The 12498-nt window shown below is 47.8% G+C and overlaps 1 protein-coding gene across 1 annotated transcript in view; it reads right to left on the reverse strand.

The window, feature by feature from the left end:
* Positions 1-12498, reverse strand: part of RBM19 (RNA binding motif protein 19) — a 95839-nt gene that overhangs the window by 20112 nt on the left and 63229 nt on the right. The window contains exon 23 of the mRNA XM_063315875.1: positions 10105-10225. Coding sequence (XP_063171945.1) covers positions 10105-10225 — 121 coding nt within the window. The remainder of the gene's footprint in view (positions 1-10104; positions 10226-12498) is intronic.

Below are 12498 nucleotides of genomic sequence, written 5' to 3' on the forward strand. Positions count from 1 at the left end.
TTGGGATTCCGAGGAAGTGTTGTGGTCACCCACACAACATGGCAGCCTGAGGTCATGCATGAGATGAGTTGAAAGAGAATCAACTTGCCCGGCAGGTAGCAGTGTCGAAATCTGAGCCCTCAACATCAACCCCACTTCCTCCAGACCTTCAAACTTCTTTTACTCAAGGTCAACAACCTCAAATGAGGTCAGATAGGAGACCACCAGGGAATTCTGGGTAGTAGGCTAGACTAGGAAGTCAGAGAGGGGTGCTTTTCAGTAAAAGCACTACTTTGAACCACAGGGAACTTCTGCTCTTGAGAAACCATTGGGGAGTTTCTCCTGGTGAAATTCGGAGGAAATATCCAACCAATTTCCACACTGACAAGACTGGGAAATCTGTTGGTTCCCAGCTCTTCACAAAAGGCGAGCAGAAGGCTTCATTCTATTTTGGGCCTCTCTCCTGGAAGCAGGGAGCACAGGAAACTCACATAAAGGTCTCCTGGCTGACCCAGCCGACACCCTTTCAACGTCGGCGCGAGAAACGGAGGCCTTGCCCCGGCCCCTGCTAGTCCCCGAGCTTCCTGCTCGCAAGGCCTCTCCCTTTCTCCGAGGCAAGCTCGTTTCCCCCGTCCAGGCTCAGCCCCGGCTGAGAATTTTCCTTCTGTCAGTTTAATTCTTTGATCGATGGGGAAGAGCAGGAGACACAACCCAGCACAGCTGGCCTCTCAAGTTACCCCTGGCAGGAGATCGCCAGCCCTGCTGGTGATGGCTGAGTGAAATGTTTGCGGAGCGCACGGAACACAAGTCAATAGCAATTTAGCTGGATTGGGAGCGGGGTTCTCCCCCACCCGCTTTGCGGCTCCCGAGAGGCAGGAGTGCGTGCAGGATTATTACCGACTCTCTTGGAAATATTTCCAAAACAATCCTCCAAGAAGCTTGGGGGTGGGGGGGGTGGAGAGGGAAGGAAGGAAGGAGATGGAGAAGTGCTGCAAAAGCTGATGGTGGAAACGCAACACCGGATTCATTTAGAAGTTTCTTGCAAACGGCAGCGGCCCTCGAAGAAGAAGGTTCAGCCAGCACAGAGGATGCTCAGCTGCAAGACCATCAGTGTCCCCCCTCCTGCTTTGCAAAGGAGGGAGAGTCTTGCAGATGTTGAGCTCAGAACCTCTGCCAGTGCTTGGATGCCTCAAAAATCTTGAACTTGCCCTCCTCCCAAACCAAGCCAACTTCGTCTACTCTTCTGCTGCAAAACCCCAAATACATAGGTGTATATTTTGGGGTCCTTGGGGCTCTCTGAGCTTGGTGGTTTGCTCAACCAAGTAGGTAACATCATCAACCAACCCTGATGATGTTACCTAGTCAGGTAATGAAGCATCTGCAAGCCAACCGCCAAGCTCAGAGAGCACCAAGGGCTCCACAGTTCAAGCCTGAGCTACATATATTCTTTTCTGTTGGAACTGGTTTTTTATGAGTTCATGGAAACATCAGATTCAAGGAACTGCCCAGGAGACAAACAATCAAGCAGACAAACAATCAAGCGGAAACCAATACCCTAGTCAAGGAAATGCCAAGGAGAAAACCACACCCCACCAACACAGGGAGGGCAAGCTACTGGGAGCAAACCCCACACTCACCAGCACAGATGACACTACCTAGCTGGGTAATGAAACGTCTGCAAGCCGACCACCAAGCTCAGAGAGCAGCAAGGACTCTGCAGTTCAACCCTGAGCTACAGAAATTCTCTCCTACTGTGTGTATTTTGGGTTCAGCTCAGTTCATACCTGTTTATCTGAATCCAATGGAGAGAATCAGACCATATCCACTCCTTCTTCTTTTTGAGAAGGGCAGTTTAGACTTGGGAGAGGTAGAGAGATGGGTTAACGAATGTGATCAGGGCTCTAAGGAAGGCGAGCTTGCTGTGCCAGACACGGCTGAGGATTAAGAACATTCTGCAAGGAGGACATGGACAGAGTTTCTCCCCCACTGCCAAGTAAAAATATCTGGGATCCCCCCTTCCCAACACACATATACAGAGTTGTTTGAAGATGGGTGGTGGAAAAATACGATCAATAAATAAATATACAACCTGACTGAAAATGATGGGAGTGTTGAGGTCAACATAGCCAGAAGGTACCAGCTTGGGGAAAGATGCTTTTCCACCAAGCTCAGCGTTGTCAAGACTTGGGTGGGCAATCTGTGGTGTAAAGGTGATGCTGGATTCCCCATCCTCTCTAAACCCAGTGGCTGAGGCCCATGGGAGTTGGAGTCCAACCTCCACCAGTTCTCTGTAAACTGATAGCATCCTTTAGGAATACAGGCAAAGGTCTTTATCCAAGTTTAGCTGCAGATGCTAAAGAACAAAAGGCAGCGTGTGAATTGGCAGGGTGGAAGCCAATGTGCAAAGACAGACAGACAGACAGAGTGGATGGCAAATGGTTGATGTGCACTATATTTATATATACAGAGAGACACACTTATCTCCAGTAGAGGAGAGTATCTGTAGCTCAGAGCTGAACTGTGGAGTCCTTGGGGCTCTCTGAGCCTGGTGGTTGGCTTGCAGGCATTTCATTACCCCGCTAGGTAACCCTATCAGTGCAGGGGAGGGTGGGGTTTGCTCCCTGTTTATATACAGTAGCTTGCCCTCTCAGTGTTGGTGGGGTGTGGTTTTCTCCTCAGCAGTTCCTTGATTAGGGCATTGTTTTCTGCTTGATTGCTTGTCTCCTTGATTGCTTGTCTCTTTGGTAGTTCATTGGGTGTCAGGGAATCGGGCGAAGAACCACGCTGAGCCGATATTCCAGCTCTAATTCTTTATTGTTCTTACCATAAAACAGAATCTTGTCAGACTAAAGGTACTCTGACTGAACTATGGTAAATCGAAGGCAGAGTTACCTTGAACCTCTTAACTTTCCCACCAGAGGAATCCAGACTGTGTAATCTTTTATCCTCCTGGAATGCGCCCGCTCCCTCTTGGGAAGGAGCAGCAGCTCTGGCCTCCACCACATCACTCCCCGCACCTTCAAGGAAGACATTCCATAACATCCGGGTATTGTTTTCTGCTTGATTGTCTGTCTCCTTGGTAGTTCCTTGATTGGAGTATTGTTTTCTGCTTGCTTGCTTGTTTATCTGGTGTTAATCCCTGATTATCTGGATGTTGGATGCTGGAAAGGATGTGTTCTGGCCTTTTGGTTTCCTTCTTAGCTTTTTTAACTGTCTCTTTTGAATGGTGTGTAAATGTGGTCCATCTCTATGTGTCTATCGGTGGCTGAGTTGTCTGAATGCCAAGCTTCCAGGAATTCCCTTGCGTTTTTGGATTTAGCTTGGTCTAGGATGCTCACCGTTTCCCAGTTGAAAGTATGGTTGAGTCTGTCCATGTGAGACCCATGGTACTACCAAGGAGAAACATCATCACTGATGATGTTACCTAGCCAGGTAATGAAACATCTGCAAGGAAACCACCAAGCTCAGAGAGCACCAAGGACTTCACATTATTCTTACCTCTTGCCTTAATTCTTTGGACTTGCTATTTCCTACTCCCTTTTCTAGGTTTCGCAAAATGCTGTTTACTCCAAAGGGTAGGTTTCTGATACCAGAGGTTGGACCTAGGGCTGAAAGCTGATTGCTGGACAAGTCGGACTTCAGAGGCACGCTTCTCCTTCAATTCTGCACCTGGCTCCAGCCGAGGAACCCCTGAGGTAGCAAAGCTTCAGGTATTCTGGCCTTGGGCTTTACTCTATGATGGGCTAGCACCTCCCATGCAGGAAACAATTTTCAGGGGAGGGATTGATTGATATCTTCCTTCCTTCCTTCCTTCCTTCCGTCCGTCCGTCCGTCCGTCCGTCCGTCCGTCCTTCCATTTCTATAGCTGCCCATCTCAACAAGGGACTCTGGATGCTCCAGGCAGGTGCGTGGACTGATTTCCAGAATCCTCAGCAACGACCATGCCAGTTGATGGATTTGGGGAGTTAAAGTCCGTATCTCTGGAGGATGCGCAGGCTGGAAAGAGTTTACCGGCTCCTGGGGAAAGAGCTATTAACTTACAGCCTGCTCCTGGACTTGCTAAAGGCATTGGGTTGATCACCCTGGGAGAAGAGGTGTTTCTTACACGTTCTTAAGATCCCACAACCTGGCATGCATGAGCCGCATTCGGTAGAGCTGCACAAAAAGTTGATCGGGCAGCTTCCTTTCAAGGAGATTTGATTTAATTTCCACCTCAAATTGACGGGCTTAATTGCATTGGAAAGCCAAATCAAACAGACAAATTGAATCAGAGGCCTCTAAAAAGATTCAGACGTTCCTGGGCACGCCCAGCAATCTTTTTTCCCCCCTGTATCCATTCAGAAATCCAGATTGCTTCGATCTGAATGGCCAAAGCATATTGGATTTCTTTTTGGCCCCTTCTACATTCTAACGGCTGAACCAGACTCTCCCCCCCTCACAAACTGAATCAAGATCTCAACTGGGAGTTTGCCTGATTCACACCAGCTGAGGGTTCTGCATTCTGCATCCCTTCCACCCAAGCTGAGGACCTCAGACCTCGTCTTTTGAGCCGCCTTCCCTGGGAAACCCTTTTCGCTGCAAACGCCAGGCTGCAGAGGTCCCAGGTGAACACGGCTCTGCAAGGTGAGGGGCGAAGAGGCTGGACCCTCTGCAGGAATCAGCCCACAAGCAACAAAGGAACAAGGAGGGGGTAGCAAGAGAGACGCCAAAGCTGGGCATGAAGGCAAATACAAAACCTATTTCCCTGCTGCACCAAAGAATGGCAAACAAAGATTTTTAGAGTAGATACCTCTGGTACTATTATGCTCTGGCCAATGGATTTCCCAGGCACCGCGGCCATGAAATAAGACTGAAAGCCTGTTTCTACTGTGAGCCTGCTGTTTGAAATGCCCTGTGGATGAATAGAACGCAGCCAGAGCCTTGTTCTCCCCCAGCTCGGCTTTTCTGTCTGTTTCTTCCCTCCCCACTCCCAAAATAACAGCAGCAAAGCCCCCACAAAGAATGCCTTCTTGGCTTGAGAGGTGGGGACATCAAAAAGCTTGGTGGGGCAGGTTGCAGGGTTAACAAAGGGAAAATGGGGGGTGGCGGGGGGGGGAAGAAAGATACACGCAGTCAGTTCTTCCAAACATATGGAAACCTTCATGGGAAGAAGAAGCTCTCTCGGGCGATTAGCCTTCTGTAGGTCTGAATGGCCAATTTTTAGAAATGCACTGAGCACATCCCAGTCTGGGGGTCTCTTTTCTGTTGCCGCGTCCATGCTGTTCCTTGGAACAGGGCAGCTCAAGGCATTTTGCTGCCTGAAGTAGAGACCAAGCAGTGGGGCTAACTTTGGTTGGCCAACACAAAGGCAGGGGGGAAGAGTGACGCTGGCAGGGGACGCGTTCCACGGGAAACGTGCCCATCTTGCACGGGAGAGCGCACAGCCAGGCTCTCGTATTTCTCCAAATGTTGTGCTGTGGTTTGAAACAAGGGAAGGGAAGGGAAGGGAAGGGAAGGGAAGGGAAGGGAAGGGAAGGGGAGGGGAGGGGAGGGGAGGGGAGGGAGGGAGGGAGGGAGGGAGGGAGGGAGGGAGGGAAGGAAGGAAGGAAGGAAGGAAGGAAGGAAGGAAGGAGAGGAGGAAGGAGGAGAGGAGGAAGGAGGAGAGGAGAAAAGAGAAGGAAGGAAGGAGAGGAGGAGGAGAGGAGGAAGGAGGAGAGGAGAAAAGGGAAGGAAGGAAGGAAGGAAGGAGGGAAGGGGGAGGAGGGGAAGAAGAATGAGGAGGAGGAGAAAAGGGAAGGAAGGAAGGAAGGGGGAGGAGGAGGAGAAGAAGGAGGAGGAGGAAGGAAGGAAGGAAGGAAGGAAGGAAGGAAGGTGAAAGAAGGAGAAGCAAAGGAGGAGGAGGAGAAGGGAAGGAAGGAGAAGGAGGGGAAGAAGGAGGAGGAAGAGGAGGAGGAGGGAGGAGAAAAGGGAAGGAAGGAAGGAAGGAGAAAGAAGGAGAAGGAGAAGGAGAAGGGAAGGAAGGAGGAGGAGGAGGGGAAGAAGGAGGAGGAGAAAAGGGAAGAAAGGAAGGAGAAAGAAGGAGAAGTAAAGGAGAAGGGAAGGAAGGAGAAGATGAAGAGGAGGAGGAGGAGGGAGGGGAAAAGGGAAAGCATACCCTAAGAAAGTACGTGTGATGAATCATTTGCACAACTGCAAAAATGATTTTTCTTAAAAAAAAAGAAAAGGAAGAAAGAAAAGGAAGAAATGGTGTGCTACCGTAGCATGGCCAATTCATGCCCTGTGAGCCACAAGCTGCCCCCTTCCCTGCACCTTCCTGGGTGGCCCTCGTATTCTCCAGCAGGGGCTCTTAACCTTTTTGTCCCCCTTCACTTCCCCGCAAAGCTGAAAAGTTAAGACCAAAATAACAGTAACAATAATAATAAGGCACGCCCCTTCTGCAGATATCCTGGCTTCACTGGGTAGCCCCTTCCAGGTGTTTAGCTGATGGGAGGAGGGGCTGCAGACTGTGATCTGTCAAACGCTGTCCAGTTCTGGGTCAATGGGATAAGCAGAAGGTTTGCAGTTAAGGTGAAAAACCAAATGAAACACGAATGATGTGGATTTATGCATTTCTAGCCGCACAGGAGAACTGTGGCAAAAGGCAATGTCTGAAAGCACAGGACAAACCGTGGCATCTAGAAAACACACTAAGAGTTGTTTGTGATTTGCTGGCCACACCTGCTTGAGGGTTTTGATCCAAGTAGCCCCTGCTTGCTCACAAGAAACCCAGAACCTGGTTTACTCTGCTGTCCAAAATATACCATAGCTTGTAGAAAAAGCAAGACGGAAAAGAGCAGGAACTTGGATCAAAGCAGGCTGAAGCAAAGCACGCAACTCATTCCGGTCATCACCATAAAGCTGAGCATGGACTGAAAAAGTAAGACAGATGTGCGTGAGCCACGCACAGGTAGAACCAAAATGTGGCAGGAATTGCTGAATTACACTAATAGGATTCTCAGAATGTGTGTGTGTGTGTGTGTGTAAACAAACAGAATTCATTTTTTTAAGCCTCCAAAGGGCCCACAGCAGGACACGGAAAGTACAACCTGTCGGTGTTTTTTCTGCTGCCCTCAAGCCAAAAATGGGTGGGCCCAAAAACGTGGACCATTTTCTTTCAGTGTGGTTCCTCTGTGTCTTTGGGAATGCATCAAATCCAGGTCACTCTGTTTCATTCAGTTCTTCACCTTAAGTGCAAACCTTATGCTTATCTCATTAACACAGAATTGGACAGCGTCTGATGGGTCATAGTCTGCAGTCCATCCCTCCTCAACCATCTAAATACCTGGAGCCGTGTTCTCAACCCCAGCCATTTTAAAATGTGTGGACTTCAACTCCCAGAATTCCCCAGCCAGCATGCTTGGGTCTTTGCTTTGCATGCTGGCTGGGGAATTCTGGGAGTTGAAGTCCACACATCTTAAAATGGCTGAGGTTGAGAAACACCGACCTGGAGTGTACAGAAGAATCTTGCAACAGTGGAGTCTCCAGGGACCAGGTGTCTGGTAACAAAATGAAATCAGATTTATGAATCAGGTCTAAAAAACATGGATCGCCTTTTCTGGGCTTCCAACCAGTGATGTTCTGGGAAATCAAGGACTTCTTTTGGTCTTCGCTCAGTCAGTCTGAAGACTGATTATGAAGGTGGGTTGGAGTTAAATCAGCTGTACCCAAACACCTAGAAGGGGCTATCTAGTGAAGCTGGGACATTTTTGGTCTTATTTTTTGGCCTTTGGGCCAAAAGGTTGAGGATGAAACTAGGGAGCTCATCTTTCCATCCTTTAAAGCAGTGTTTCTCAACCTTGGCACCTTGAAGGTGGGTGGACTTCAACTCCCAGAATCCACCATGCAGGCTGGTGGATTCTGGGAGTTGAAGTCCATCCACCTTCAAGTTGCCAAGGTTGAGAAACACTGCTTTAAACCACCCCCAGTCCCCCAAATTGTACTGCCAACGTTCCAATATTTGGCCACAATTTGGCAATATGTTCTTTCGAAGCTTTCTTTTGGAAGTTGAGGAGGAATACTGAGGGGCCAGAAGGATGCTTTACGCCTCACCAACGCTCAAGACACCCATTTCATTCTTGAAATCCGTTCCCCAAATGGCACCCGTCCCACCCAGTTTGGGATTCGACCCCGCTGTTGTTTAACACCTGAGGTGTCCCTTAGCTGGTGGCACCTTTAGCTTGATGGAATTATTTTATTAAGTCTTCAAAGGCTGATTTTTAAATAAGGAACATGGGGTGGTAGTGGGAAGAAGGAAGAACAGTGAGGAACAGGAGGAAGAGCTGCAACCAAGACAACGGTCAGATAAAAGAAATCTGAGTCCGGGCCAGATTTACAACCTGAGTAAAAGTTGTCACAAAGATAAAGGAAGAATTTGAAAACCTGGTTCTGCCACCTTCCCTGGGGTGGGAGAGGCAACAGCTCTTCTTGGGGGTGGCCAGCACCATAGATCTCTCCATACTGAATAAGAGCCTCGCCCCTTGGGTTTATTCTTATTTATTGGTTCTTATATTGTAATTTACACTTTATGATTTTAACTCTGATTTTATTGTAAACCACCCAGAGCCCCGCTCTCTTGGAGGAGATGGGTGGTAATAGAAATTTGAAAATAAATAAATAAAGGGAGGGAGGGAGGAAGGGAGGGAGGGAGCACGTTCAGACTTGCAAGATTCTGTTACTGTAACCTGATAATCAAAGTAGTATTTATTATTTATTTATTTATTTATTTATTTATTAATTAAATTTATCACCGCCCATCTCCCCCACAAGGAGAGACTCTGGGCGGTTCACAATAAAAACATTCAACCACAATATAATAAACAACAATATACATAAAAATAAAAATATGTTAAAATATAATAAAATCCAGATGGCTAAGATATTCTCTCTATCTGCAAGCAAGCAGGGCAATTCTGTGGAGCTAACCATCCCCCAGAAGAACTATTCTCTTTCCCGCATGCATGTCTCTGGTTTCCTAGTCTGGTGTACCTTGAAGGGCTGAGAGGGGGACCCAAATTCCAGGCTACCATCAGGAGCCACATCACTGCAATACCACCGCCCTCACGAAGAGTCACCTCTTCCTTGGGATCCCGATTCTCAGTCAAGCCCTTCTGTGATTTTGCAGAGGAGTCTGGGTCACCGAGTCCCCACTGCCCGGCCGAACTCCAGATGCTACGTTAGCCTTTTTCTGAGCTGCTGATGAGAGGAGGGGGAGGGGGAGGGCTAAAGAGGGTCACTGATCTATACTTTATTCCCTGTGACAAGTGAAGGATGAGAACCTTACGCTAGGACTGGCCAGCCAGTCCATTTGCTCTTGTTAATGCTTGCCTGTGGCTGCGTGGTGCAGCACTTTCCACGTCTGGTCAGGTCAGCGCTGATGTCCTTCTCCAAAGCAATGAATCCATTGCTCCTTGGAGGACCTTTCTGCTTTTCCCAGGCATCATGTATCCTTGCTGCGGAGGCATTTCCAGCCTGGCATTAATGGGTCAGCCTTTTCCCAGCTGGGCCCATCCTAGATTCACTGAAGAGCAAAAATGTCCTTCCAGCAAGGAGCTCGCAGTTTTGTCAATGCCCAGGAAGGCAGCCATTTTCGTAAATGCACGAGAGGGTTCCATCTTTAGCTACAACACCCCTTTAACATTCTAAATGGAATGCAGGGAGCCCTCGGCTTAGGATCATTTGTTTAGTGATTGTCTGAAGTTACGATGGCGCTGAAAAAAGTGACTTACGACTGGTCCTCACATTTACGACCATCACCGCATCCCTGCGGTCATGTGATTAATATTCAGGCCCTTGGCAACCAGCATGAATTTACAAAGGTTGCAGCATGCTGGGGGCACATAATCGCCAGCTGCAACCCTCCCAGCCGGCTTCCGACAAACCAAGTCAATGGGGGAAGCCGGATTCACTTAATGACCATGTGGTTCGCTTAACAACCACAGCAAAAAAGGTTGTAAAATCGGGTGCGGTCACATGATGCCTCTCTTAATGACTATACCACTTAACAATGATTTTCTAGTCCCTATTGTGGTCGTAAGTTGAGGAATACCTTTAGTGGCTTAAAAGTAATCTCAAACAATTCAAAAGTATAGTAGAATTCAGATTGGGTACCGTGAAAATGCTCTGCAGTCTTTCTTCTCAGGGCCTCCACTGTTTCCTCCGAATCGGCCCATTCCAGCACCAGTCTCCTGCCGTACAGATGGGTACTATGGCACAGGGCATTGAATGCTTTCTGCAGGGTGGAGAAAAAAACAAAACAAACGAACAAAAAAAACCCCACTGAGTCATCTTCGGAAATTCATTGAGGACACTTATTTTGACCCAGCCTTTGGTTTTGCTAGCTTAGTGTCCCCTTCTAACTGACGAGCACCAGCTCCAGAATTTCGGGAAGGGATCTTGACCAGCCCTACCTGGCGATATCGTGAGTTGAAACCTGGACCCAAAGTTGGTCATCCTGCACTTAGTTCTTCCCAGAGCATTATTCAGGGCCTCATGGTTCTGATCAAAGCACCGCTAAATAAAAACCTTATCCCCCAAAACAGAGGAAGCCTCCTTATGCTCAGTCAGGTCATGGTTCCATTTATGGAATATGCTGAGTGGCATCTGGTCACCAATCTGCCAGGAGCTATTGGGGATTGAAGCTAGGGTTGTATGTGCAAAGCAGATGTTCCACCACAGAGCTACAGCTCAACATTCAGAGAAAGGAATGGAACTGAGTTCCAAGCAACACAGGACACTGCTGCTAGTAGTTTTTATTTATTTACTGTAGATGCAAAGAGAAAGAACCATGCATGAAGCTGCTCTAAATGTCCTGGGAGGTGGTGCATTGTTTGCTCCAAATTACAGAACAGAAATGAACTTCAAGGAGTGGCCTTTTCTCCAAGGAACCACAATGAACCCAGGACAAATTGTGCATTTGCACAGCGCGCTTGGCCCAATCACTGAATTAACTGTTTTTTCCATGTTTGCACAATACACTGAACCATGAACCAATGAAATGGGCTGGGTTTGCCCAACGTGCTGAGGTACAAAGAAGAAAAGAAAAACCTAACCAAGATTAAATTTAACCAAGCTTAGAATGGTATGTCAATGCAGGTGCTAGGGTTTTAACTGACTGGCTATGCACATCCCGGGAACACAGCTTCTGAGCATTTAACTTGGGTGTTCCAGAACCACATTTCAACTTGAGCTCTACCTATCCTCATCAGCCAAAAAGATCTCCCTTCTTAGAGGACTTCCAGAAGAGGACAGACAATCGTCTGTTTGGGATATTCTGTTTTTGAATTAGCTGCATGGAGCAGAGGCATGGAGATCCACTTGACCTTTAATACTGCCCCCTCGCCAGTTGGGTGTTCTTCAATCCTGTTTTGCCTAAATGAAAAAGACCCATCATTTGTATTCCGTTGTTATGGACAGATCTCACCAGACCATCCTCCCCTATCTCTCCCCTCACCCACCCCTTTGCAATTTCACTCTTGTAGGAAAGAAGAAGCAAAGCCTATTCCTGTGGTGTTTTGTCTGGCTTCTCTTAAAGCTGAGATTCTTCGAGCTGAAATTGTTTTACTTGCTGCTGTTGTGTGTTCTTAAATGCCAATTTTCACACCAAATATTCCCTAATTAGCAGAGAACTGTTTTGGCTTCAACAAATACTGCTGTGGAGTGGGAGAAGACAACGACGACGAGGAGTCAGCTGCAAGGAGTTGAGGTGCCTGTTTACGTTGGCAGAAAGCACCCTCCTAGCTCTGGCAAATCTCTGCATCTCTTAACTGTAGGCTCTTGTTTGCTAATTTGTACTTTAATTTCTCACTTCCCTGTGCTGTACACAAGAGGAGAGGAAACTTGTGTGAGGAATGAGCTGCATGCACTGCCTGTAGGCATGTGAGCTGTTAGCAGCTGGGCACCACCAGATCCTTGAGGTCTCACCCCAGCAAGAGTGTCATGTCAGGTTCAAAAGCACTCCAGATCCATTCATCTTTCTGGAGTCTGAAGGAAAGAATGTACCAATGGTCTCCAATCATCTGAAACAACCTCTACCAGATTCAGCATCTTCTTCCTTATTGTGGTCAACCAGATGCCTCCTGGAAGCCAAAATGCCAAAAAATGGGAATCTCTCCCTCCTGCTGCTGCTGCTGCTGCTGCTCCCCAGAAGCCAGGAATCCAGAGGCAAACTGATCCCTGGACAATGTTTCCCAATTTTTCTGCAGTTGGGAACTTCCTATTGCTATCTTTTTCATATTTAAGTCCATATTTCCCCAGCTAATAAAAGACAGCAGTTGCATTTGTGAATGCTTCCCAATCCCCTCCATCTTAAAAGAACCTATTTAAACTAAATTTTACACCTTGAAATAGAATCCAGAATTAATCTTTATCTATTCTTTGAGATGAGGCAGAGGCAATGGCTGTAGCAATGTTGGGACATGAGGGGAAGTGGGGATGGAGGCAACGCAAGAGCCGCCCCCCACTTCACTGGCTAGAACTGGATGCTGTCTTAGCCCTGTGGGGAGG

The sequence above is a fragment of the Candoia aspera genome, chromosome 15 (genome assembly GCF_035149785.1).
Source record: "Candoia aspera isolate rCanAsp1 chromosome 15, rCanAsp1.hap2, whole genome shotgun sequence".
NCBI lineage: Eukaryota > Metazoa > Chordata > Lepidosauria > Squamata > Boidae > Candoia > Candoia aspera.